Source organism: Gossypium arboreum, chromosome 13 (genome assembly GCF_025698485.1).
Source record: "Gossypium arboreum isolate Shixiya-1 chromosome 13, ASM2569848v2, whole genome shotgun sequence".
NCBI classification, from domain to species: Eukaryota; Viridiplantae; Streptophyta; class Magnoliopsida; order Malvales; family Malvaceae; genus Gossypium; species Gossypium arboreum.
Window position 1 is genome coordinate 8,891,715 of NC_069082.1, and position 27,141 is coordinate 8,918,855.

The window sequence follows — 27,141 nt, forward strand, 5'->3', positions numbered from 1 at the left end:
TTATTTTTAACGTAATTTTTCTATATTTTCTATTTGTTAAAACTAGTCCCTATACTTTAATTTTTTTTGAACAATTTATTTTTTCTTTTTATTTCTTTATTTTCCTTTTTTCTTCCCTTCAATTTTAACAAATGTAACACATAGAAAAACTTCGTTAAAAGATACAGAGAGAAGCAAAAGAGAATGAAAAATAAAAGTTAAAAGGAAAAAATTAAATTGTTCAAAACAAAAAAAAATGAGAACCAATTATATAATTTAACCTAATTTTTTTGTTTGAAATCATGATTTAACTTGTCACATTAGCTTACCATTATACCATTAACGGCAATTAACGGCTCAACGATTATTACTAGCTCAATAACTAAAATGTTACAATACTTAAAATATAACTTTTTAAACATAAATGATTAAAATATAACATGAGATAAATAAAAGTGACTATTTTAATAATTTACCTTTGAAAAAATAAAATAAAAATCGATTTACTCTATTGGTTGAATTTTTGGAAACCCAAAAACTAAGAAGGCGATAGAATAAACTGACGGAATAGTTTAGAAAAAGAAAGAAGGATTAAACCAAGTTATTAGGCTTAGATGTGGGCAGTCGGATTTTGATCTGAAATGGGGTTGTAAGAGAGTTTTCCCAAAGACATCTCAGAATTATGTAAAATTACACTCATCTAACAAAAACATCAAATTTGGCAGCTTTGCTGAGATAATGATTAAGCTAAGCTTGAAAATTGATCAGAATTCTAAGTAACCAAACACAAAGTGCAATACAACCAAATTCTTCCTGTATGAACTTTGAACACCAAATTTTGGCATTCCAACTCACTTGCCATTGATCCTCTCCACCACAGTAATAAGTCCCTGAATACCAAGCTTCCCATCCCCGTTAGCCACCATTGACGAAAACAGCTGCTTACACAGCGCAGCACCTGGCAATACCAGCACTCTCTCATCCTCCTCTTCCTTCACTACATCCACCCCCATCCCCAAATCCTTCACCAAGTACTCCACGAACGCACCTGGCTTAAAGTCTCTCTCAATCATTCTCCTCCCGAATAACTCCATTGCCATTGACCCTGCACCTCCTCCCCTAATGGCCTCCATATACTTGCTCAGCTCCAGCCCTGCTTTCTCAGCGAAGACGAACCCTTCACTTAACCCTATCAAATTAGCACCCACCATTATTTGGTTCCCAATCTTACAACTCTGCCCACACCCTGCTTCCCCCATGTAAGTAACTCTACCCATCAAATCCAACAAGGGTGTTAGCCACTCCACCACGGGTCTTTCCCCTCCGGCGAAAATAGCCAGTTTTCCTTCTCTAGCTCCGATATCACCGCCGGATACCGGAGCGTCAACCGACCAGCAACCCTTTTCGCGGGCCGAAGCGTAGATCTGGCGTGCAAGGGATGGACTGCTGCTGGTGTGATCTACGATGACGGCGCCTGGATTTAGTGTCGAAAGGATACCGTTGGGTTGTAAGACGATTTGATTGACGTCTTGTGGGTTACCGACCATAGTGAAGACGACGTCGGATTGACGGGCGAGTTGGTGTGGGGAGTGGGCGAGATGGGCTCCTTGGGAAAGGAGAGAGGAGGCTTTTGAAGGGGAACGGGCGTATATGGTGAGAGAATAGCCGGCAGAGAGGAGGTGAGAAGCCATGGCAGCACCCATTACGCCAATACCGATCCAGCCTATGCGAGTTTGGGTGGGGGAGATGGGTTTTGGGTAGGGAGTTTCCATGGAGATGGGACGGAGATGGGACGGAGATGGAGCCACCTCCTTTGACAGCACTGAAGGGGATATTTGGATTACTAGTTAGTCAAGGGGAAGGATGCTTGTTGTTTTGGCCCCCAATAGACTGAAACACAGCCTAGTACTGCCTCCCACGTGTAAATCAGTATATGGAAAGGGTAAACTATAAAAATAGCCTCCAACTATTAGCCTGTTTTTGTTTCGATGACACAAGTTTAAACTTTTCTATTTTAGTACAAACAGTAACTAAATTTAATATTTTGATATTCTCTCGTTAAAACACTCTAATGGTGACATTTTCTCTATTGACATAATAATAAATTTAGCCCTTCAATATTTATAAATTTTATAAATTTAGTCTTAATTCTTAAAACTTAAAACTAAAAAACTTTTAAAAGATAAAATTATTTAAAAGTTCAGTAAAATACATAAGATTTCATTAAAAACACAAAAATTATAAAAATATTTATAAATAAATAAATATCTATTTTTCTCGTTTTCTAACATGAAATTTTAAGGGAAAAACCCATGAAGAAAACTTATGATAATTCAAGTTTTCCCTTTTTTGCAACATTAACAATCATCATATTCAATTTGGGTCAAAAACTGTAGCATGAAGTCAAAAGGGGTGAGAATTAATCTCTTTAGATTGTAGCCTAGAATGGGTTTGTTGGGTATAAAGTTGTCCTTGAAGGCGGGCATAATTGAATATATATAGGTGAGGATGAGGTCATGGAGATTCAGTCAGTGGAAGGCTATGTCGGTAGCTTCATAATTAAAACCTAATTCGATAGCGTGATGATAAAAGATGTGAAAATAAAAGAGTTCAGAATAAGGATTATTGGTGCCAGTGATTGTAGGTGAAGGTGATGCCTAGCACTCGACAAAGTTGATGAGGATTAAGTAGCAATACTAGATGTATAATAAAATTTATTATTTATAAAATAAACTAAAAATTAAGAAAAGTTTGGATCTGGTTGAAGTGTTGTTTGTGTGTTTTTCTTAAAAATTATTTATAAAAGTATTATTTTAATAATAAATTTTATGTTAGAAAAAGGAGAAAATAAGTATTCATTTATTATAATTTTGTATAATATTACGTACTTTTATTGAAAATGAACTTTCAATTTTTTATCTTAAAGTTTTTATTTTTTTATTTTTGAATATTTAGAAAATAAACTAAATTAATAGAATATGTAAAGTTGAGGGCTAAAATTAAAAATCCTGACATCAACTCAATTAGAAAATAATTAAAAATCATCTTCACAAAAAAATTGTATCATTAACATGTTTTTGTTTTTATATTTTAATATAAAATTAATAAAATATACACATAGACCTGATTTTAGCACACTATAAATTTTTATACAATATTAAGGTAGGAATAGAGTTAACATAATTTGAACACTTATCAAATAAATATCTAACAAAAACTTTAACCACCACTCTGTACAAATCAAGACAACATTAATTTTAAACTTTCAATTTTATAATTTCATCCAAAATTTCATTTAATTTGTGCATAAATTATTAATAAATATACATGAACTCTTTTATGATCGTGAGATAATCTAATATGAATATATTTAATTTTTCTTAAAAACCTTACATATTAATAAAATTAAATCATTTTCTTATTCGATTATGAATCAAACTACCCTAAAAAAGTGCGCCTGTATTTACTTTGGTTTATGAATTGCGAAACTAATCCCCTTATGGTATACAAATTAAAAGGCATTGAAATATGTATTTAGCGGCTAATTTTTTTCCTAAACCCTAAAACGCCCAACATAGAATACATATTTCAAGGAAAATGAATCAGCAAACATAAGAATGTTAAACAAATGAGGAACTTAAAAACATTTCAAAGGCACCCAACGGAACTAAATCCAACCACAGCATTAGCAGACCACTTTGTTTCTCACACAAATACTAATGTACAGTGTATAGCCCCACTATGATTCCATAAAAATGGTTGAAATCATTCGTGAAACTCGAAACGTAATTTATTGAGCAACCATGAGGGAAAAAATATATAGCATAATATGTATTTCAACATTCACACCCAGTTGACCTTGGTTGGTTGCTGCTGCTTACAACGTCGATGGTGTCAGGCAAGTATCTTCCGGATCGAAGTATTCACCACAACAACATAAGAAAACAAAAATAAGTTAAGAATTACTCACATGGACCCTCAAAAATCGATATTGCATGCAAATGTTGTTCATTCTCAGGATCCAAAAGGAAAACTTGCCTCGTAAGTTGAAATGATAAAATGGCTACAGAGAAAGATGATTGACTAATACATGAAATAAACTAAAATTCAGTGCAAATTTAATATGCATTTGTACTTTCAGTTGAAATGATAAAATGGCTACACAGAAAGATGATTGACTAATGCATGAAATAAACTAAAATTCAGTGCAAATTTAAGATGCGTTTGTACTTTCAGTTGCTGTTACTGAAGCTGGTTCATTCGACCATCCTATTGCATTTCTATATGTAGCAGCTAATTAGTGTTAAAGTACAGTTTAAGGCTTTCCTATAAGTCAAAATTAACTGAGAATGAAAACTTGCAGGAATATAACTGATTGTGATTTGTTAACTCACATTTCTTCCTCTTCCCCACTCTTTAGGGCATTTTTTGCTATGCATTGAAAAGCTTCTTCCACATTAACTCCCTCCTTGGCAGATGTCTCAAAGTATGGGATATTTCCTTTTGAGGCACACCATGCTCGAACCTTTTTCTCAGACACCTAAAATATCCACAAGAATCAGATAATTGTATCTTTATAGGGAGAAAGTGAGTCCGCGTGTAATGCCACAGCAGAGCAAGAAAGAATAATGAAAAATACATATACATACTACTCTACTGTTTCCACCATCCACATCGATTTTGTTCCCCAAAACAACAAATGGGAAATTCTCTGGATCTGATGGGCTTGCCTGCAAGAGGTTTTTCATACCATCATTTCTCTACTTAATAAATCCTTGAGAGCAGGTTTGATTGATGGTTTTAAACAGAATTCAGAAATTCAGTATATATATATACCTGAATAAGAAACTCTTCTCTCCAATTGTTAAGGTTTTCAAATGATTTCATTGAGTTGACATCGTATACAAGAACACAGCAATCAGCGCCACGGTAGAAAGCAACACCTAGGCTTTGGAATCGTTCCTGGCCGGCAGTATCCCAGATCTGGGAAACAAAATAATGTTGAATAAATTTCAGCAAAATGAAATGTCACCAAAAAAAAAACAGGAAAAGATTTGTGCAAAGCGGATATGCAAAAAACACAAAAAAGCTAAAACAAAAACTGAATCTTTTTTTAATGTACTGCTATAATTTGCTAGACTAAAACTCAATGGTGTTCCATAACGTCTAACAGACTAACACTAATGTGCTAATTTAGAGAACCCTGCTTGATTAAGATTAAATTAATGCACAAAAAAATATAATTCCAAAGTCGATCATCACAAGTTCAATTCTTGTCAACACTATAACCAGAGAAAAAAGAAGCCATCTCTTTGCTTTTCTATGAATAAAGAAAGAGGAGCCACTGGCAACTTCAAATTAGTGAGATCACAGAGCAAAGTAAGATGCATTGTTACAGATCATAGATGTAGTTAAGAATATTGGTTAAGTTCTATTCTATTAAATCTAAGCTCAATACAATGAGCTAGAGATAAAAATCAAGCCTCTTCTTCGTCATAATCACCAACCAGCATGTGAAATTAAGATCCCAAAAAGCAAATGCAACAGCCCAACAAGACCATCACAATGTTCAAAAATGCTTGTATTCGAGTACAAGAAAAAAAAAAGATACTAAATTTACACTAAATCAAATGTAGTGTTCAGTATGAAATCTAACCTGTAAGGTGAAAAGCTTATCCTCAAACTGCACTTCCTTTGTCAAGAAATCGGCCCCGATCGTTGCCTTATACTGATTGCTAAACTTCTTATTCACATATCTAAAAGCAAATTGTAAAGGCAAGCAAAAAAAAAAAAAATGGTACTGATAATAATTACAATCAACTAATAACTAATTACGACTTCAACATTTTTTAAGAATTATCAAAAACAAAAAAACTACAGCAGGATACTGATTCATCAAAGACGTCTTGCCTACCCTGCAAATCACAGATCAATCACAATCATAAACGTTGAATTGCATGAAAAATATAAATATAGAAAAATCTAAACATTACAGGCGAAATTAACTAGCGCTTAACAACAAGCGTGAGACCAGTAATTCAAACCGAAAGATCCGTAAGGAAAACCCTAGAAACGAAATTTCCTAAAGAAAAAAAACATGCGTATCCGTACGTATGAATATACGAGCAGGATCAAGAAAAAGTAGCTAACTAACCCGCTATCGCCGAGGATGATGACCTTCAAGAGGGTTCTACGGCGAGACGGCATCGTAAGAAACACTAAGGAATCGACGGATCTATAGATGAAGAGAAACGAGAAAAGAAAATTCACTGTATCTAGAAAGAGAGAGTGTGTGACTGAGTGGCTCGTGGACTTGCTTGTCTGACACAGAAATTTCGGTAGGAAAATTGAGTGAACTTTCCAGCGTTTTTCTCCTCATAAAGTTTCTTCATTTATTTTCGGTTTAAATATGCCAAAGATCCCGTAGTCTTTTGAAATTTAAAATTTAATCCTATATTTTAATTTTGAGACATCTAATCCTGTACTTTTTTTTTATTTAAAAATCTTGTCATGCAGTTTAATTTTACCATTAAAGTTAACAATTTCAAAGTAAAATAATTTTTTAACCCTCAATATTTACAATTTTTTTCAATTTGGTCTTTACTTTTAGAAGTACATAAATTTTTTAAATTAATTTAAAAATTTTAAATGTCAAAAGGTAAAGACCAAATTGAAAACAATTGTAAATATTGAGGGTTAAAATTTGTTTTACCTTTGATATTGTTAACTTTAACCGCAAAATTAGATGAAGAGACTAAGATTTTTATATAAAAAATATAGGGACTCAATGCCTCAAAAATTAAAGTATATGGACTAAATTTTAAATTCCAAAAGAGTACAGGGACCTTTTACATATTTAAATCTTTATTTTCAGGTTAATTTCGCCGAGCATCCCTAAGGCATCTTTCAGATTTTATACTAGTCTTCATAATGTTTTAGTTAAGTCCTTAAAGTACCTACATGGTTTTAGTTAAGTCCTTAAAGTACCTACATTGTATGGGTAAACTATATTAATAGTCACTAAACTATTAGTAAATTTTTTTTAGTTAAGTCCTTAAAGTTACAAAATGGTCACCCAATTATTCAATTTTGTCTTTTCTGGTCACTAGTTGAGTTTTTAAAATTGGCATAATAATAACTTTTACCCTCAACATTTATAAATTATGTCAATTTAGTCTTGATTCTAAAAAATTAACCCTCAACATTTACACGTGTAATTTGTTCCTATTTTTGTAGTTTTGCCTTTCTTTGTGACATTGAGGATTAATTTTAAAAGAATGAGAAAATATGAAAATTATTATCTTGGATTTTTTAGTGTTTTCATTTTCGTATATTTTCAATCAAATTAAGTTGATAATTTTTTTTTTAACTTTTTAAGTAAAATGGTCACAAATAAAATCAAAATTGCCAAAAGAAGCAAATTACACAATGCGTAAATATTGAAGGTTAGATTTTTTTTTTAGAATCAAGATTAAATTGATACAATATATAAATATTAAGGGTTAAAGTTGCTACAATACCAATTTTAAAAGCTGCCATTGTTAGCTCGTTGATAACCAAAAAAGATAAATTTAAATAGTTGAATGATCATTTTGTAACTTTTTATAATTCGATGACAAAAAAAAATAATAGAGTGACTACTACTGTAATTTGCCCATATTGTATTAATCGAGTTTTTCATAAATTAATTGTTAATCTAGGCACTAAACATTAATTTGGATTTGAAATAGGGCATATTTGTGGATTGAATTATAAACATGAGTAACAGGAACAATGCAAAGGGAATGAAGAAGAGGCCGACCCCAATAATTTCTACAGTTATTCTTCTAGAGTTCGCATTTGAGAAGATATACATTATAATCATTGTTCCAATGCACCCTTTTCTTTATCCTTAGAAAACAAATATGAAACCTCTATTACTAGTTATGACATTGGCATTCTATAGGGGTGTTCAGTCGGTTAACTGACTCGAAATAACATTAATCGAATTAATTAACTCTTCAAAATTTTTAATCGTTAACCGAACCTAAATTTTTTCAAAAAAGTTAACCGAACTGAAAATTATATATTTTTTAATTTTTGGTTAAAATAAGTATAAAATTAACCGAATTAACCGAATCAGCCAAATTATTTGTATAAAATTATATTTTTATTTTAATTTTTAGTTTTAGTTTTAGATTTTTATTTTTATTTATTAAATTATTTGTAATTTTTATGATTGGGTTGGGTTGGATACTTGGGTTAATATATATTAGATTGGGTATTTGGGTTTATGTTGAATTGGGTTTGAGTGAATAGTGGGCTATTTATATATTATAATTTTATTTATTAATTTTTTCCGTTAAACCGAAAAATTCGGTTAACCGACCAGTTGCGAACCGAATTAACCGTTAACCGAAAATTTTAAAAATTATTAACCGACCCACTACCGAATTAATTCTGTTAACCGACCGATTAACTGAATTCGGCCGGTTAACCAAATTTTTTCGATTTTACCCAAATTTTGCACACCCCTAGCATTGCATTGACCTCTTTTTTTACTTCATAATTAAATAATCAGTTACCAAAGGCCAATCAACCTCGAAAACGGCCGGTAAGGACTAACCTTTCTATCATTATCATGGATAAGTGTCTAATAATTTCTCAGTGAATCATCTATGATGAAAAGTAGAGTTTGTGTCATATTTTGATCGAGGGTGAAATCAGAATTTTTTTAACGGAATTAAATTATATATTTTTATAATAGTAAAATGTAATTTTATCATTTTAACAGTCTATATCTTTATAATTTTTAAAAGATTAAATTAAAATTTTGTCATTTTTGGGGTTAAAAGTACAATTTTATAATTATTAATTTAAATTTTCATCAATTGTAATAGCCTAAACGAAAAAAATTCCCATTCGGGCCCTTTAATTTTTTAAAATTTAAATTAGTAAAGGTAAAATTACATTTTGACCCCTAAAATGATAAAATTTTATTTAATCCTTTAAAATTATAAAAATATAGGTTATTTAAAATATATTTTATTATCATAAAAATTAAAATTTAATTTAAACCCCTTTCTGCCCTGGTTTTGATGCCACAATCCATGCATTGTGGTTACATAACTTTTATTTCATGACTAATGGTGGATCTTGACATTAAAATTTGATGGGAGGTGGTTAATTAAAATTGTCAAAAAAAATTAGAGGTTTTAGTGAGAATGTTTACTTGATAAATTTAATTAAAACTTTCAAAAGATATTCTAAAGGATTAATTAGAATTAATAAAAATTTAATTCGTTCATAAAAATAACATAATTAAATCCAAATTAAAAAAATAAAAACAAACACTACATAAAATTAGAAACAGTTTTGGAACATGTCAGATAAAACTAATTAATTTAGTTAATGAAAGAACTAAGAAACACACATAAACAAAAAATAAGAAAATTAAGAAGAAATAGAGATTCTCCTCCATAGTAGGAGATGTTTACCAAGAAACACATGGTTATCACAATGTCTGGTGGAGCTATTACCTAGCAATCAAAATCTCTTTCGTTCTGCCCTTTTCCTCTCACAAATCTCCTCCCTTATAGGTACTTTATTTTTTCCTTCCACTTTCATTTTTTGTTTGACTCAATGTTGTTGCCTTCCATCAAAAGTTTCTTACATATGGCAAAGCTTATGGTATGGGGAATTGTCCGAGACGAAGCTACTTTTTTTTTTTTTTTAGAGTTAGAAAATAAAATATACTCTTTTGGGAAGATTCAAAAAATAATAAATATTGTTTTATAATTTATTTTTGAAAGAATTAATCTAATATTAGGTCCTTGATTCTTGTTGTTTTCTTTAGTTTTTTTTTTTATCTAATTAATATCATTGTTGGATGTTAATTTGCAGTGGTTTTTTTGACAGGCATCATTGTCTGGAGGAGAGGGAGAAGGGGCATTTTCCGGTTTATTTTTAAGTGTAAAGTTCGTCGGAAATACCCCGCCAAATGGGTTCGGACGCTCCGGAAGGATCTCCGCCTTCACCGACTACTACTTCATCGCCACCTCAATCATCATCAGATAACTCGCCCCCACCATCTCCGCCACCGCCTTCGCAGTCGGCTTCACCGCCACCAGAATCATCATCCTCGAAGCCGGGAAAATCAGCTCCGCCTCCGAATGAGTCGAAGTCAACTTCTTCACCACCACCACCACCATCACCATCACCCCCACCACCACCAGCAGAGTCAACTCCATCAACATCGCCACCATCACCATCACCGCCACCGCCACCGTCACCACCACCCCCATCTAAGAGCAGTAACGCTTCCCCAACTAAACATAGTCCACCACCACCAAAATTTACACCCCCAAGCACACCAACAACTCAATCTCCTCCCTCAAAACATTCCCCTCCACCACCAAAATGGCATTCATCATCAAGTAATTCTGAGAGTGGATCAAAATCCAATACCTCATCGTCTCTGCCTATTATACTAGGCCTTTTAGCTGGTGTTGTTTTATTGCTTATAATCATTACAACCATCATTACTGTAGCTTGCTGCAGAAAGAAAAAGAAGGCAAACCATGATGATCCTATGCAATATTACAATAATTATACACCATCACAAGGTAATTATTTCAACAAACTAGGTATAATCCCTTGTTATATGAGAAACGTCAAATGCTAAGATACTATACTATTTAATTTTTGTATATTTAGGGTGAATTTAAATAAAAGATGCGTTTATTTGCGGTAAAATTAGATATTATAGTAATATTATAGCTTAAGATAAAAAATAAGTTAAACGCAACTCACTGTTCATCCAAACTTATTTTTAATCTCTATTTTTAAAACATATGTTTTTCTATTTTGAGATGAATTTTTCGTTAATTCAATTAAATAATTTAGCATGACTTATTTAAATATGCGATGATATAACATATATACTTAGTTCTTTTTATTGTTGGACAAAACATTTTAAAAACCTAAAAAATATAAAGAATGTATTTTTGAAAAGCAAGTTCAAAGTATTGAGGAAATTAATGGGAAAATGTTAAAATAGAAAGATTAAAAATATTAAAATTTTTATGCCATGCATGCCTTTTAATGTGTATAGGTGATGGCGGATATGGAAATGCATCAAGCTTAGCCCAGCGAGGGCAAATGAACAATGGGTATGAAGCTAATAATCACATTGCCATTAATTTACCCCCGCCGCCTTACGGCACTAATGCTGGCCAGGGAGGAGGTTGGCCTCAAACACCGGCAACACAACGGCAAACACCATCAACGCAAGCGTATGCATCGTATTCTAGTGAAATGAGCTCCAACATGCAGGGTCAAGTTTTGCCACCACCACCCACGTATGCGTCACCATCGCCTTTAGGGCTGATCAACCAAAGCTCTTTCTCCTACGAAGAGCTAGCTATGGCAACTTACGGGTTCTCTCAAGCTAACTTGCTAGGTCAAGGTGGGTTTGGGTATGTCCACAAAGGAGTTTTGGCCAATGGTAAGGAAGTAGCCGTTAAGAGTCTCAAATCCGGTAGTGGGCAAGGCCAACGTGAGTTCCAAGCCGAAGTCGAGACCATTAGTCGCGTCCATCACCGCCACCTCGTGTCGCTTGTTGGGTATTGCGTAGCAGGGGAAAGGAGGATGTTGGTCTATGAATTTTTACCTAATAAAACGCTTGAATTCCACCTTCATGGTAATGCAACAACATAATGCATTTTTTTTTTGACAACATCATTTATAAGCTAGAGTTCTAAATGTTCATATTTTATGCCTGTCATTGTTTGATTGTAGACAAAGGCCCCATGGATTGGCCTACTAGGCTCAAAATTGCATTGGGAGCAGCTAAAGGACTTGCATACTTGCATGAAGATTGTAAGTATAAATTTCATATATTATTAGTAGACTCTCTAATCAATATTCATTGCACTTTTAGTGTTCATTTAAAAAAAAATTGAGCTAGTTTATTTATAATATCTAATTAATTTAAGAAAATTCAGGTTATCCCGGCATCATTCATCGAGATATCAAATCGGCCAATATCTTACTTGATTTTACTTTTGAAGTTAAGGTATGCATTATTAGAATAATAACCTTGAAATAAATTTATTAGATTAATTTTGTTTGTTTTGATTTATTTCGAAATAATTTATAGGTGTCGGATTTTGGGTTGGCTAAACTTACTCAAGATAACAATACTCATGTATCAACTCGTGTCATGGGAACATTTGGGTAAATAAAAAAAAAATCAGCCCAATTATTTTGAATAAACCATGAGATTTTGGTTAGATTTGATCATTAGCATTAATTTAATGTGTTTCCTTATAATCAACAAATGCAGTTACTTAGCTCCTGAATATGCATCAAGTGGTAAGCTGACGGAAAAATCCGATGTTTTCTCCTTCGGTGTTGTGCTCTTGGAACTCATAACTGGGCGTAGACCTTTAGATTTGAACTCCAATATGGATGATAGTTTAGTGGATTGGGTAAGTAATGTTTTTTTATATATAATAACTATCTAAGTTTGTTGGGTCAGATAATAAAGAGTTTGATGTTTCTTAAACAAAATCTTAAGTTTGAGTCTTATTAATGGAGAAAACAGATCTGGGAGACTTTATCCCCTATTTATAATTTTGATTCGTTTCAATTCTAAATTTAATCGAGACCTAATATAACCACAAGAAGTATTCTACCCTTCCAAAGGAAAGAAAAAAAAATGTTGGTAGAGTAGATTTTGACAAAGAAATTTTCAATTGTATATGCATTAACAGGCTAGACCATTATGTGAGAGAGCAATGGAGAATGGGAATTTTGGTGAATTGGTGGATCGGCGCCTAGGAAACAATTTTGTTCACCATGAGATGGTCCGTATGGTTGCATGTGCTTCTGCTTCTATTAGGCATTCTGCTAGAAGAAGACCCAAAATGCGACAGGTTTCAATCCCTTTACTCTCTTTTTTTCTTTTGTGTATCTATTGATTTTGATTCAAATTTCAAAATTTATTTTGAGTAACAATTCAAACTTGAATCTATTTAAATCCTAATTAACCCAAATTAAATTGAAACTAACTCGAAATAGCTAGAATTTGTAATAATTTAACTTAAAGAATTTAAACCTCAAACTCGAAATTAACTCGATTGGAAATATAATCCAAAAATTTTGAAACCCAATTCACGTTGACTTGGTTCTACACCAATTCGACCCACTCAACTGAGAAGATTTAATTTATATGTGAAACAGATTGTGCGTGCATTGGAGGATGACGTTCCATTGGATGAAATAAATGGGGTGGCGGCAGCAGGCCAGAGCTCAAGGTTCAGCACGACCAACGACACCAGCGAGAACAATTCAAGTTCATACAGTGCAGACATGAGAAGATTCAGGCAAATGGCGATGACGGACAGCCAAGAACATGCAAGCAATAACTACAGTAACACTAGTGAGTACGGCCATAATCCTTCTTCCTCTAGTAGTAGCTCAAGTGATCACATAACCTCTACCCGATCCCTAACTTAAACCCCGGCCAACACTAATCAAGTGATTTGACTCCAAATTTAATACAAGTCTAATGTGACTATCGAGTACCGCAGTATTTGCTGTAATATTATTTTCTAGCATTTTTCCTTGTTAGATTGTGTATATTTGTATTATATCCTAGTTTTTGAGAAGTTTCCACTTTTTGATCATATCCTTGTAATATTGGGAAGAGTAATGGTGGATTGATGTATAACTGTTTTCAATTTTTTCGATATAATATTAGAGGTAGGGATAGAAGCAATATGATGTTTAACAAAAATTTTAATCACGGTTTCATTCAAGTTAAGATATGTATATGTATTTCTATTGTTGCTTGCTTATATATAATCTATTTTTCCAACTCTCAAAAGTCATTAAAATAAATTGGTGTAAATTAGATTTGTTTTAAATAATAGTTAGTTTTGTATTTTATATAAATTAATTTAATTATATGCTATTTTACTAATGTTATCGAGTGAAGAAAAGTTGGCGTGGCACTTTTTTTTATTTGTCTAATAATGAATTTAATCTTTTAATATTTACATATTCTATTAATTTGATCCTAAATTTAAAATTTTTAAAAATTTAGCCCTCAATATTTATAAAATTTATCAATTTAATTCTAATTCTAAAAATCAATAGATTTAGTCCTCAACATTTATAAAATTTGTTAATTTAGCTTTGTTTTTAAAAGTTTAAAAAGGAAATATTAAAAATTGTTTTGAATAAAAATTTATAAAAGTGATTGAAAATTTTAAAAGTATAAACAAAAACCAAAACATATGTATTAAAAATACAAAAACAAGAAAAATATATCAAAAGATTCAAAAAGAAATGGACATGAAATATATTGATGAATATTAGAGAGAGATAAAGTTGGACATCCCCATGGGGTATGGATTCTCTTGGTTCAGTTTAGCTTGTATTTTCAATTTTTTGACTAAATTTTTCGAGACTTTAGTTGTTTAATCGACGTTCTTGGACTACCCAAGTTTGGAAATTGATGACATGTTCAAGTCCACAAAAAGCAAGCTCAAAAAAAAATTCAAGATTTTTCATTACATGAAAGATTTCAAATTACATTATTTTTTACTCAAGATTAATTTTTGTATATTTTAAAATAAGAAAAAATCAAAATAATTATTTTGTTTCACTTTAAAATTGTTATTTTTTAAGAATAATTTAATTAAATAATATGATATTAATTTAAAATATGACACTTAGTTGAATTTTTACCATATTCACAAAAGTGAAATTAGTTTAAAATAAGCATGATACAAATGGTGTTTCTTGTTTAGTGGGTTTTTGAGTTACATCAAATTTATAGAATGTGTAAACATTAGAGGACACGTTAGTATTCTGTCACTAATCTGACAGCAACTAACTAGAGAGTGACTAAAATATTTAATTTCAAAAAACTTGAGTGATTAAATAGAAAAAAAATTAATAATTGAGTGACCAAAATAAAACCAAAGGTATAGTTAGATGATTATTTTTATAGTTTACCTTTAATTTTTTTATAAAATAGAATCTCAAACTTACACATCTATACACACATTTAAACAACCACATAGGCGCAACTACAAATCGATCCCATAACCTTGGTGATATGATGAACACTTTTGACCAATCCGCAGGCTGTGCCTGTGTGGTTGTTTGAATGGGTGCATGCACGGATGTTTAAGTTTGAGATTCTATTGTATCAACAAAAAAAATTTTAAAAGGTAAACTACAAAAAAGTCACCCAACTATAACTTTGATTCTATTATGATCCCTCAACTATTAATTTTTTTGATAAAATTTTAAGTAGTACCTGATCTCATTAAACGAGAGTCCTTTTAAATATTAAAATTGAAAAGGTTAATTACACAAATGTTTTCAAGCTATGTTTTATATTTTAAATTAATTCCAAATTTTAAAATTATCTAATTGAGTTCTCAAATTATCAATATCATGTTAATTAAAATTTTTATTAACCTAGTGGTTAACTTAAGCTTTAAATGTAAGCTCAAATATATTGTAGAATGTATTTTAGTATTTAAAATAGGTGAATTAAATTTTAAGTTTATATGTACTTTCACATAAACAACTTAAAATCTTGTATATATATTATTAAAATTTGATCACTTATTTTAAATATGATTTGCTTATGTTCAAAATGGTATCTAATGCCTAAACTTAAAAATCTTTTAGATCGGCGTGACTATGGTGTGATAAAATCTTTTACTTCATAATTATAATAATTAATATTACAATTATTGTTATTTTTAATCTTACTTAAGCTAAACACATTTTCCATTCAAAGTTACCTTTAATATGATTGAAAGACTTAAAATTTAAAATTTTTAGATCTAAAATCATTGTTTGGGGATTTTTTGTTGAAATTAATCGGAAAAATCATACCTTCAATTTTAGTAGTGAAAAAAATAATAGAGTGGATCTTAATCATCCACTTACTTCTTTCCTCCACGTGGCCCTCTTTTATTGCTAGGAAAAGTTATCAAGGGTGATTGCAAATATTACCGGATCCACCAGATCTCAACTCTTTTTTTTTTTCTTTTCTGATTCTACCGTCTTCAAAATCCAATGCGTTAAGAGAGCACAGAAGAGAGCAAGCGAGATACATGACGAAGAGATTATAAACTCACTTGATTGCATATATAAAACCGGAAAATTTTAAATATATCGCCTTAGATCTCTTAGATTCAAAGTTTCAGTTAGCGATGGCACAACCTTTGGTGAAGAAGGACGACGATCGCGATGATGAAGGTAAAATTTCTCATTTCCGTCGATTCCTTCTGTCCTTCTTTTGTTCCTCACTCTTGTTAATTGTTTTATTTGGAATTAATTGTTCATTTTGTGTTATATTAATCTTGAATCTTAGGTTTGAGCTTCTAGATCTGTGCAGTTTTGATTAATATGAATTGATTTGTTGAGGCATTTCGTGATTTGTAGATCTAAATATTGAAGGATTACGATTTAGGTTTAGTGGAATTTCTTTTAATTTTAGTTGATCTGATATCTACTCTTGCTTCGCTAGATTTTCTGTTCCTGAAAGGGCAATGTAGCTTGCTAGTTTCAAACTTTCGATGGATGTGTTTAATTTTAGTTGATTTATGTGGAGATGAACATCTCGAGACTATATGTATATAATAGTATCGAGGTTTTTTAGCTTTGTAGGTGATCGGAAAAGGTTTTTAATTGTTAATTTTGTAAATTTTTTTGAAAACAGCGGACTACTCTCCATTTTTGGGGATTGAGAAGGGTGCAGTCCTTCAAGAAGCTAGGGTTTTCAATGACCCTCAGCTTGATCCTCGAAGATGCTCTCAGGTTTCTACCTTTTAAGCAATCTTGATTTTCTAATTTATGTATTTTCTTTTTACATTTTATATGAATGTTTGTTTGTAAATTCTTTATGTAGGTTATCACAAAACTTCTTTATCTACTGAACCAAGGAGAAACATTCACTAAGGTCAGTATTTCTTTTTACTTGTGCCTGAAAAGATAAGATTCTTTATTATTTTCTTTTTCAGTTGTTAAATTACAATTGGCCTCTGTTGCTTGGATATCTCCTGCAGTTAGTATGTACACTGAAGGACGTAAACTCTGTTGTGATGAAAATTTCCCTTGTTCACTGACTATTTGCTGGTGTTATATGGATAGGTGGAAGCTACGGAAGTCTTCTTTGCTGTGACAAAGCTTTTCCAATCGAAGGATATAGGCTTGAGGAGAATGGTCTATGTGATGATAAAGGAGCTATCCCCATCAGCAGATGAGGTTATATGTCTCGAATCTTTTAACATCTATGCTTTCTATTTTATTGTTTGTTTGTTTGTGGATACTAATTATTTCTTAATTCTTTTTTTCCATAGGTTATTATTGTCACTAGCTCGCTAATGAAGGACATGACTAGCAAGACTGATATGTATCGAGCAAATGCTATTCGTGTTCTTTGTCGGATAACAGATGGAACTCTTCTAACCCAGATAGAGAGATACTTGAAACAAGCAATTGTTGACAAAAATCCAGTTGTTGCAAGTGCAGCCTTAGTCAGTGGTATCCATTTACTGCAGGTAATGCTTTTTTTTAGGTTTGTTTTCTTATCTATTATTCTCAAATTAATATCAAAAGTCTGATGATTTATTAACATATTATAAATATTTTAGCAGACAAACCCTGAGATTGTGAAAAGATGGAGTAACGAGGTTCAAGAAGCTGTTCAATCAAGAGCAGCCCTTGTGCAGTTTCATGCTTTGGCATTGCTTCATCAGGTAAGTTACTTTCCTTGCTCAGAAAGTTTTGGGGTTTTATTTGGTAGTTGAAGTAGGTTGCTCAATTCAAGCCTAACCTGTTATCGATTTCAGCCTTTTGTCTATAATTCCTTGTAAATAGTTTTTGGCACTGCTTTTCAAGCTTTTTCATTTCTTCCAACTAATTTTCATAGCTTATGTGTTATGGTTACTGATTTTAACACATTTGCTTGCTTGATTCATTGTTCTGGTTAGAACAGTACTTATAGATGTATCTGCAGTGAGTGCTTGCTAAACTCATGCAGTATGAATCAATTTTACTTTTGCATGCTTGCATATCTGTGTTTAATACTGTATACGAATGGTAGGATTTGGGTTGATGATCATTGAATTGATATTTTCAGTTTAAAATTGAGTGACAACTATGATGAAGTATGCGACTTCGTATTTGCAGATACGGCAAAATGATCGGCTAGCTGTAAATAAGCTGGTTAGTAGTTTAACTAAGGGAAGTGTTCGCTCTCCATTAGCCCAATGCCTATTGATACGTTATACTAGTCAGGTACACACCATCTCTAATATCTTTTCCCTTCTGCCAACCTTTTTATTCATAAACATTGTGAAGTAATTGGAGAATCTGCAGGTTATTCGTGAGTCAGCCAATAACAATCAAGCAGGGGATCGTCCTTTTTACGATTTTCTTGAGGGCTGTCTGCGCCATAAGGCTGAGATGGTGATTTTTGAGGCTGCTAGAGCAATCACTGAGCTCAATGGTGTGACAAGCCGAGAATTAACACCAGCAATTACAGTTCTTCAGCTCTTTTTAAGCTCTTCTAAGCCAGTGCTGAGATTTGCTGCAGTTCGGACTTTGAACAAGGTTGATATATTTTCAATTTCTATATCATGCTATTAAATCCATATATGTTGCTGCTGGTTAGAGGAAAATGGAAGTCTGGAACTTTAGTCAGAGGGCCTAGGGCAGTTCCTTCTGCAATTTTCTGAAGTTCAAACATGCTTATGGAGCTTGCTTAAAGTTCTTTTTACCATATTGTTTACCAAACATATAATTACTTTTAAATCATAATTGATTGTTGTTTCTTTCTAATTCAGATGCATGTACTATCCTGTTCATGCAGATATCTGACTGTGACATTCTTTTCAGGTTGCAATGACTCATCCCATGGCTGTTACTAACTGCAACATTGACATGGAGAGTTTAATATCTGACCAAAATAGAAGCATTGCCACACTTGCAATCACTACCCTTCTTAAGACTGGAAATGAGTCTAGTGTGGATCGCTTGATGAAGCAGATAACGAATTTTATGTCTGATATTGCTGATGAATTCAAAATTGTTGTTGTGGAAGCCATAAGATCTCTATGCTTAAAGTTTCCATTGAAGCACAGATCTCTGTAAGGGATACTTGGATTTGCATTATTCATAAGTTGGCTTCAGCAAATGCATCTTTTCTAGTGCTTTAAAGCATTTTTTATTCATTTTATCTTCAGGATGAATTTCTTAAGCAATATTCTGAGGGAAGAAGGTGGATTTGAGTACAAAAAGGCCATTGTAGATTCAATTGTGATTCTAATCAGAGATATCCCAGAAGCAAAGGAGAGTGGATTGCTTCATTTATGTGAATTCATTGAAGATTGTGAATTCACTTATCTTTCCACACAGGTAGCATTTTCATCTTATCTTTTGTGCTCTTTATTCTTTTATCCTCTTTTGTCCCATCTTTGACTTCATTTAAATTTGTCTCAACATTGTATTACAGATACTTCATTTTCTGGGGATTGAAGGCCCAAAAACCTCAGATCCAAGCAAATATATACGGTACATTTACAACCGTGTCCATCTTGAGAATGCAACTGTCCGGGCTGGTGCAGTGAGCACCTTAGCAAAATTCGGTGCTATGGTTGATACACTGAAGGTATGACATCTTAATTATTCTTTCATTTTTTCTGAAGTATTCTCAACCTTGTACACATTGCTCACCTATATAAGCTGAAAAATCTTGCAATGTTTTGCAGCCCCGCGTATTTGTTCTCTTAAGACGCTGTCTATTTGACAATGATGACGAGGTCAGCCTATCATGAATTATGTCATGTTTACAGTGTTGTATTATATACTTAAGTATGCATCGTTGTCTGTTCATTTGTTATTTGTGTTTATTGCGCTTAAACCCAAGCTTTGGGAACTTGAATGATGATGAGGATTTTTAAATCTCTTGTTGTAGGTTCGTGACAGGGCAACCCTCTATATTAATACACTTGGTGGTGATGGTGCAGTTGTTGAAACTGGTGAAGATGTAAAGGAGTTTCTTTTTGGTTCACTAGATATCCCTTTGGTTAACTTGGAGAACAGTTTGAAGAATTATGTAAGTTTCTAAATTTCTGTTGCACTATTTCTGCTCTTTAGATCATTATCTCATGTATTTAATTTGGCTACAGGAACCATCAGAAGAGTCTTTTGACATCAACTCTGTGCCAAAAGAAGTCAAGACTCAGCCACTTGCTGAGAAGAAAGCTCCAGGTAAAAAGCCAACTGGTCTTGGTGCTTCTCCTGCTGGCCCTCCATCAACTGTTGATGCTTATGAGAAGCTGCTTTCATCAATTCCCGAATTTGCAAACTTTGGCAAGCTTTTCAAGGTACCTCCATTGACTTTGCCTTATGTGTTCCATGCATATAATAATGTAGATGTTATTCAAATTTTGAACTTGCTAATGCCTTGGTTCCAATTTGTATTGGCCAGTCCTCTGCACCTGTGGAGCTGACAGAAGCAGAAACGGAATATGCAGTTAATGTTGTCAAACATATTTTTGATGGTCATGTTGTGTTTCAGTATAACTGCACCAATACCATTCCAGAGCAATTATTGGAGAACGTAATGATCAAATTACACAAAGCATCTCAGAATTACTTAAAATCTTTGAGGTATCTCAACAACTTAATCTGCATTTTACCAGGTCACTGTTATTGTGGATGCTTCAGAGGCTGAGGAGTTTGCTGAAGTAGCTTCAAAGCCTTTAAGATCACTCCCATATGATTCACCTGGACAGACCTTTGTTGCATTTGAGAAGCCAGAGGGGGTCCCAGCTGTTGGAAAGTTTTCAAATATGCTCAGGTTCATTGTAAAAGAGGTATGGCTTCTCCTCCTTTTGCACTGGCAGAATCTTAGGCGTTTCATGATACTCCATTACTAGAACATGCAACTACTTGTTTTAACATGAATTGAGTGATTTTTAACTTACATTAATATTCTATTGACAGTGTGTTTTTGGTTTCTGTTAACCACCAGTACTTATTTTATTGTTCAACCATCTCATGCTTGCATTGGTTTTGCTAGGTTGATCCAAGTACCGGTGAGGCAGAGGATGATGGAGTAGAGGACGAATACCAATTAGAGGAGCTTGAAGTTGTTGCGGCTGATTATATGTTGAAAGTGGGTGTCTCTAATTTCAGGAATGCATGGGAAACCATGGATGCGGATTGTGAGCGTGTCGATGAATATGGCCTTGGCCCTAGGGAAAGCCTGGCTGAAGCTGTTAATGCAGTCATCAATCTTCTAGGCATGCAACCTTGTGAGGTAAGTTTACAGTGTTTTCTCCTTTGTTTTGCTTTATGTTGTTGCTATGGATATGCATTTTACCCTTAATTGCCGTGCATCAAACTTAAAAACACCATCCTTGTGTTTCACTGCAATTCCATTGAACTGAATGGATCTTTTTTGTGGTGGGTATCCAGGGCACAGAGGTTGTCCCTAACAATTCAAGATCACACACTTGTCTTCTATCTGGAGTATACATCGGCAATGTCAAGGTGCTTGTGCGGCTGCAGTTTGGACTTGACGGTCCAAAAGATGTGGCAATGAAACTCGCTGTTAGATCAGAGGATGAAGCTGTTAGTGATGCGATTCATGAGATCGTAGCTAGTGGCTAGGTTTGTATCAATCGGCTGTTTTTTGCCTCCAATCTGGCTTCTATATATAATTTTTTTGTGATTTTATATGATATTGGAAGTAGATGACCGCAGAAACCTGGTAAGCCTGTAGAAAGAAACTTCAATGGCCGTTACTGCTTTTTTTCTTTTGATTTCTTCATACAAAATTCTTATGTGGGATTATTGCTCCATCAAGCTTTGTTCAAGAGCTACATTGTGTCATCCTGAAAAGAACGTTTCATAATTTTGCATGTTGTAAAATCACCAATTCAGCATTAATATTCTGAACGAGCCCTTATTTTTTTTCCTTCTTTTTTGCTACATATTACAAATAAGTAGGGATTGACAATAACAGGATTTAAACCCCATATTTCCCAGTAAGGGATACCGAAGTGAAAAATTTACTTCAGGGGCTTTGTGGTTTTATAACAATATGACAGCTTAGAACTTGTGAAAGGGAAACCAAAGTGACAATTAAGTTGGCAGCAATCATAGCTTACAGTTACTAACTACTGTGGAACCTTCCTTTTTAACAGTCGGGCAAAATTCAGAAGAAACTTCTCCAGCAGACGCTAAGTTCTGATATTGAATGCTACATTTTTTTTTTTAAATCTTTCTTTTTACCCACTGATCTAATCGGCTTTCCACATTAAAGTTACAAGCAACATTACAAGATTAGGGTTTCCCCAAACAGCAGACATGATCGAAATACGAATGAATCTTCCAGGTAGGATTAATGCAGGAAGGACAGCCTAAGATGAAGAATGGGAACATCGAAATGGATTCCTGTCAAAGTACTCGAATCAAATAACCTTCCTGTGCCCCCCAAATGCCCAAATCTGCCATGCCAACAAAGATATATCATTTATCACATTCAGCAGAATTTCTAAATTTCCCTAAAGAAAAACACATACAAGAACAGAGGGAAAACAAATAGGCAGGGTTATTACTATTCATTTCTATTCGTTGCAAATGCATTTTGAATTTTGATAAAATGAAAACATTAGACTAACCTTGAGGTTTGTATCCCAACTTCCTGTACATAAGGAGCTACCATCGGCTGACAAACCCAAACAACTAATCCGGTTCTCATGTGAATTCTGGACGGATCCTAAGTTCAACACAACCTGCAAAACACGTAGGTAATTAGAACCACTGCCTACCATATGCCAAAGTACAATCAGCTTTAATTCGTTACAGCTCATGCTTAATGAAACCAGTCAACAGAATGGGAGAACATAAAATGATTGCAGGTGCAGGGCTCCTGAGCTCAAAAAGTTAATGCTAAGACAAAAATGACAAGACTCGGGCAATGAAGGCCTTCATAAATTAGCGTCTATAACTCACTACGTTTCATGCTTCATGTGACGCATTTCCACACATACCATACTTGAGTAGAAACGAAGGAGGGAACCTCATTAAAAGCATTTAAGAAAGAAAACCCTAAACCCTAAGCTCAATAAGTTAACGTCTAAAATTCATTACTTTCATGTTTAACACTTCATGTGACGCATTTCCACGCACTATGTCTATAACCCTAAACCCTAAAAGTATTTAAGAAGTAATTAAAGTCAAGAAAGGGAAACTGTTATCAGCCTATGCTGGTATAATTTAACCCAGGGATGGAAAGGAGAAGAAAAGGGGACAAAAGGAGGGGAAGGTTGATAATTTAGTTGCGCACCCTTGCCAATAATGTGTCCCATACATAGCAATCTCCATTTGAGTATCCAGCAAAAAGGAGTCTTCCGGATATGGAGAATGCAATCGAGGTCACAAGTGGAACCTCCTTATCGCTATGTTGCTGATAGTATACTTGCAACTGGTGGCCATTTCTGATATCAAACAACCTGCAAGTTCCGTCATCTGATCCAGTTCCAAACCTATTGCCATCTGGAAAGAACTTCACGGTGTTAACATCACCCTCATGACCCTGAAACGTACGCATTGCTCGACTTGCAACACGAGTATCCCATAGTCGGGCAGTTCCATCACACGAACCAGAAACAAACACTCTTGAGTTTGCTCCATTTATTGAGACACTGAAAGAATGAAAAAAGGTAACATTGTTAAATAAAAATTTCATTATCTTTCATAAGAAGTTTCTATAGCATTACACTTCTTGTGAACATGAACATCATTGATCATAGACATAGGGTCCATCATATGTCTAATAAAAGCAGAACAATTTAATCAGAGATAAATATCATATACAAAACTGAGGTTCAGGCTTCCTCAAGGTTACAACCCAGCAGTTATTGGAAACTTTTCCAATGCAAATTCATCGCCACGCCAGTTCATGACAATACCAAAGCACCCCATTGTGAATCACTAACTTGTTACTTTCCTTACGATCGATTCACAAAGGCCAGTATATTTTCTCAAACTTCTAGATGAACATTTTGCATGATATTGTAAAGATACCAGAGAAAGAATTGTCATTGGACGCAGTTATTATTAAAAAAAAAAAGGCTAATACAATATATAAGTTTACCAAAAAAAGGAACAACTAAAATACCTCAGTACATCAGCAGTATGCCCAGATTGGAACTCTCCCCCGAAAACAGTAGTTCTGAGACCTGTTGTAATATCCCATAGCACACATGTCTGATCACCGGAACTCGTAATAATGTGAATGTCTTCATCGGGGACGTACTGACAACAGGAAACATAGCCCTTGTGCCCATTAAGGGTTACTGATACGGGAAGGTTTCCATCCCTGTCTGTTGCTGAATTCAAGTTGAAAATAGAACACATACTATCAAGACCACCGCAGGCAACAGATTGACCCGTTGGGGAAAAAGCACACGTCATAACCCATGCACAAGGCAGCTTTATGGCATGAGTTTTCTGGCTCGTTTGAGCATTCCACACGATTAAGCGTCCATCCTGAGAGGCACTGACAATTCGATCTCGTTCTGGTGTCCAATCTAATGAGTATACCTGCATTTTTCTTGGAAAATCAAAGTCAAATATAGCACATCATATATAGTCAATAGACAAGTGATACAATTTACTCAAGTTTTAAGTTGATTTTGTGCATCATTCTGTAAAACCAACGGGGTTATATTTGTCCAAATGATCAAAATGCTGATTTGCTTTAACCTAGAAGTTGTTTTCTTCCCATTTCAGCAAATAATAATGGAAAAGGGAATTTTGCATTAGAGGATCCCACTTCCCAAACCACCATTTTTCTACCTACAAATCAGTTAGCTACATAGCAAGAAGCAACTTAAAAATTGAAATCCGTTCGTCTCCAAGTTATGTATTAAATAAATTTGCAAGAAAGAAATATTTAGCAAACGGAGAAGAAGAACAAAAACACAATTTCGAAAGCAATTCAAGTTTTTTTTTTTTTAAAAATGTACCTTGCCGGTATGACCTTGCAAGGTCCTACAGCAAACCAGATCGGTTGGGCCAAAAGTAACTTGACTCCTCCCATGCGATCTTGCATATCCGGCCACTACCCAAAATCCCAAACAGATCTCAGAGCCACATTCTCAAATTTCCAAATAAAATAAAACAGTAATAAAACAAAGAAAAAGAATGTAATTTGTGACCGTCAGTGTCGAGCAACTGCTGGCGTCTCTGCTTCAATCGCTCTCTAAGATCGTTCACTGCCTCAATCGCCGCGGCGTGCCTCTCTTTCAGCTCCGCAACGGGCATTTTTGTTACCTTTTTTGTTTTCACTCAAAAGAAAAGAAGCATTTTATAATCAGCTTTGACTGTTGTTTGCAGTGTGGGTGGTTATGAAATTAAGGCTTCTCTATCAACTCTATACGTCTCTATCGATGGATTCTTAAATCAAAATGAGCATAAACCCCAAAAACAGCAAGGATTTATAAGTGTATATATATGGGAGTGAGATTTGAGAATGAGAAGTTTGTGGTTTAGTTTGAGTTTAACTGACGCCGCCGGCCCCATTCTGCTTCTAACTTCCACGTGATTCATTCCCCTTTTGCTACTTCCCCCAGTTAAGACCGGGGGTTTAATTCATCAAATTGTCAGTTAAATATAAATGTAAAAATTTTAAAATTAAAAATTATTAAAAAATTTGTTTATTCTTTTTATAGATTTTGAAATGTTTTTTAGACCAGTTTAATCTCTTTATTTGACTAATATATTAGTTGATTATTGATTTAATCGGTTTAACTGATCGATAATTAACTAATATATTGACCAAAACTGTCAAAGGAAAAAATTGTGCAAAGATTTAAAGGATGTTTTTATTTAGTGTTTCATATTGAGATTGTTATTTTTTATGTCACAATTAATTTGTTTTACTTCTACGGTGTTAAGGATGTTGAAAGATCTAATCTTAAAATGTATGTTGATTCTTATTCTCGATCTTTGATTTATCGTTATACAAACATAAGTAAAGTTTAAATTTGATAAAGAGGTTTTAAATTTCAACCATTTTTTTAATTGTAGTATACCCACTACTAATTTTTATAGGATATTCTCTTTGCTTAATCCAGTGTTTTTCATGAGAGATTAAATTTATTTGATATTTGAATTATAATTAGCTTTGGTATATATTGAAATTAGTAAGTGATTTTTTGTGTTTTATAATGAATAAAATCTTTTTGGTTGAGTTTTGATAGAGATAATTTATTTTAATAATGTGATATGAAAATTATTGGCCACGTAACTCTTGTATGTTCAAATTTTTTTTTTAGCACCTCTTATATGTCTCGTTGATAATGTAACAATAAATATTATCCTTACGGTAGAAAGTATTTATCTTAATTGACACTGAAATAAACTAATATTAATGTAATATTTGATAGTACAAAATTAGTTGAAAGTTTCAAAAGAGCTAATATATCTATATATGAAGGAACAAAATTAGTGATAGTTAATGCATAATCCTCTAAAGACCTTCTTTCGTCATCATTCTCAAGTTGAGAACAAAACATTTGATCATATAGGATCCACTTAAATTGTAGAATAACTTAAAACAACGATAGGGTCATAAAAACAATAATTTTATCTAAAACTCGTTATAATTAGATGCACCTAGAATTGTAAGATCTCGCTCGTTATGATTAAATACACTTAAAGTTATAAGATTTTATCATGCTAGTTGGAAACCCCAAACTGCCACCAAAAGATTACCTTGGGATTCCAAAAATTGCTATGAATAATGATAGTTAAGTGTTAAATTTATTAAAATATTGTTTAATTTATATTGTTAGAGTTGTGTGATTGGAATCTCTATTAAAATAAAATATAGTGACAAAATTAAGGAATCTGTGTATGGCTTAAGGCTGAGGGCTGAAGTAGAATCCGTATAAAAATATACTTCTTCTATTTCATATTGATTAAAATTAAAGTTTTTCAGCCTTTAAATAGATGTAGTCGAAACTCCTCTTGTATCATCCGATTTCCAACATTAGTGAATTTTCTTCTTCTCTACCCATAAAATTTTTTTAAAAAGATTTCTACGTAAAATCTGTGTGTTTCATTTTT

The 27,141-nt window shown here is 33.2% G+C and overlaps 5 protein-coding genes across 6 annotated transcripts; 2 read left to right on the top strand and 3 right to left on the bottom strand.

Moving 5' to 3' along the window:
• Nucleotides 1-637: 637 nt before the first annotated feature.
• On the bottom strand, nt 638-2,010 carry LOC108461742 (probable 3-hydroxyisobutyrate dehydrogenase-like 2, mitochondrial). Its single transcript, XM_017761668.2, has one exon. The coding sequence runs from the start codon at nt 1,749-1,751 to the stop codon at nt 831-833; it is 921 nt and encodes a 306-aa protein (XP_017617157.1). The 5' UTR covers nt 1,752-2,010; the 3' UTR covers nt 638-830.
• A 1,431-nt stretch (nt 2,011-3,441) lies between these two features.
• Nucleotides 3,442-6,357, bottom strand: LOC108461666 (ras-related protein Rab7-like). The gene is made up of 7 exons (XM_017761570.2): nt 6,134-6,357; nt 5,868-5,894; nt 5,636-5,735; nt 4,816-4,962; nt 4,629-4,709; nt 4,374-4,519; nt 3,442-3,885 (listed from the first exon to the last, which is right to left on the bottom strand). Exons 1-7 carry the CDS (start codon nt 6,184-6,186, stop codon nt 3,816-3,818), a joined length of 624 nt encoding a protein of 207 aa, XP_017617059.1. The 5' UTR covers nt 6,187-6,357; the 3' UTR covers nt 3,442-3,815.
• Nucleotides 6,358-9,410: 3,053 nt separating this feature from the next.
• Nucleotides 9,411-13,766, top strand: LOC108462238 (proline-rich receptor-like protein kinase PERK1). Its single transcript, XM_053024494.1, has 10 exons — nt 9,411-9,648; nt 9,877-10,616; nt 10,693-10,707; nt 11,018-11,659; nt 11,758-11,838; nt 11,964-12,034; nt 12,119-12,195; nt 12,305-12,449; nt 12,735-12,896; nt 13,204-13,766. The coding sequence occupies exons 2-10, from the start codon at nt 9,959-9,961 to the stop codon at nt 13,477-13,479; spliced, it is 2,127 nt and encodes a 708-aa protein (XP_052880454.1). The 5' UTR covers nt 9,411-9,648; nt 9,877-9,958; the 3' UTR covers nt 13,480-13,766.
• Nucleotides 13,767-16,009: 2,243 nt separating this feature from the next.
• Nucleotides 16,010-21,933, top strand: LOC108463806 (coatomer subunit gamma). Of its 2 annotated transcripts, none has more exons than XM_017763737.2 (18): nt 16,010-16,248; nt 16,712-16,809; nt 16,901-16,951; nt 17,143-17,256; nt 17,352-17,552; nt 17,649-17,750; nt 18,184-18,291; nt 18,373-18,606; nt 18,892-19,142; nt 19,239-19,410; nt 19,508-19,663; nt 19,764-19,814; nt 19,970-20,110; nt 20,184-20,381; nt 20,486-20,617; nt 20,700-20,873; nt 21,080-21,319; nt 21,478-21,933. In XM_017763737.2, exons 1-18 carry the CDS (start codon nt 16,203-16,205, stop codon nt 21,670-21,672), a joined length of 2,664 nt encoding a protein of 887 aa, XP_017619226.1. In that variant the 5' UTR covers nt 16,010-16,202; the 3' UTR covers nt 21,673-21,933. The 2 variants fall into 2 exon arrangements, with proteins under 2 accessions (XP_017619226.1, XP_017619225.1); XM_017763736.2 differs by having other exon boundaries at nt 16,022-16,248; nt 17,646-17,750.
• Nucleotides 21,934-22,120: 187 nt separating this feature from the next.
• Nucleotides 22,121-25,651, bottom strand: LOC108463807 (guanine nucleotide-binding protein subunit beta-2-like). The gene is made up of 6 exons (XM_017763738.2): nt 25,230-25,651; nt 25,038-25,132; nt 24,188-24,612; nt 23,354-23,711; nt 22,686-22,799; nt 22,121-22,511 (listed from the first exon to the last, which is right to left on the bottom strand). The coding sequence occupies exons 1-6, from the start codon at nt 25,333-25,335 to the stop codon at nt 22,476-22,478; spliced, it is 1,134 nt and encodes a 377-aa protein (XP_017619227.1). The 5' UTR covers nt 25,336-25,651; the 3' UTR covers nt 22,121-22,475.
• Between the last annotated feature and the right edge of the window lie 1,490 nt (nt 25,652-27,141).

Bases quoted from the DNA above. Each gene is read 5' to 3' on its own strand.
- LOC108463806 (XM_017763736.2), top strand. From the start codon at position 16,203: ATGGCACAACCTTTGGTGAAGAAGGACGACGATCGCGATGATGAAG. The intron at 16,810-16,900 runs GTTTCTACCTTT...TTCTTTATGTAG, and splicing joins ATCCTCGAAGATGCTCTCAG to GTTATCACAAAACTTCTTTA. The intron at 20,618-20,699 runs GTAATGATCAAA...GCATTTTACCAG, and splicing joins CAGAGCAATTATTGGAGAAC to GTCACTGTTATTGTGGATGC.
- LOC108463807 (XM_017763738.2), bottom strand. From the start codon at position 25,335: ATGCCCGTTGCGGAGCTGAAAGAGAGGCACGCCGCGGCGATTGAGGCA. The intron at 24,613-25,037 runs GTACATTTTTAA...AGAAAAATGCAG, and splicing joins TGCAAGGTCATACCGGCAAG to GTATACTCATTAGATTGGAC. The intron at 22,800-23,353 runs GTGCGCAACTAA...CGTGTTTTGCAG, and splicing joins GGGACACATTATTGGCAAGG to GTTGTGTTGAACTTAGGATC.
- LOC108461742 (XM_017761668.2), bottom strand. From the start codon at position 1,751: ATGGAAACTCCCTACCCAAAACCCATCTCCCCCACCCAAACTCGCATA.
- LOC108462238 (XM_053024494.1), top strand. From the start codon at position 9,959: ATGGGTTCGGACGCTCCGGAAGGATCTCCGCCTTCACCGACTACTACT. The intron at 12,035-12,118 runs GTATGCATTATT...AATAATTTATAG, and splicing joins ATTTTACTTTTGAAGTTAAG to GTGTCGGATTTTGGGTTGGC. The intron at 12,897-13,203 runs GTTTCAATCCCT...TATGTGAAACAG, and splicing joins GAAGACCCAAAATGCGACAG to ATTGTGCGTGCATTGGAGGA.
- LOC108461666 (XM_017761570.2), bottom strand. From the start codon at position 6,186: ATGCCGTCTCGCCGTAGAACCCTCTTGAAGGTCATCATCCTCGGCGAT. The intron at 4,710-4,815 runs GTATATATATAT...AACCTCTTGCAG, and splicing joins GAGAAGAGTTTCTTATTCAG to GCAAGCCCATCAGATCCAGA. The intron at 3,886-4,373 runs GTGAGTTAACAA...TCGATCCGGAAG, and splicing joins AGTGGGGAAGAGGAAGAAAT to ATACTTGCCTGACACCATCG.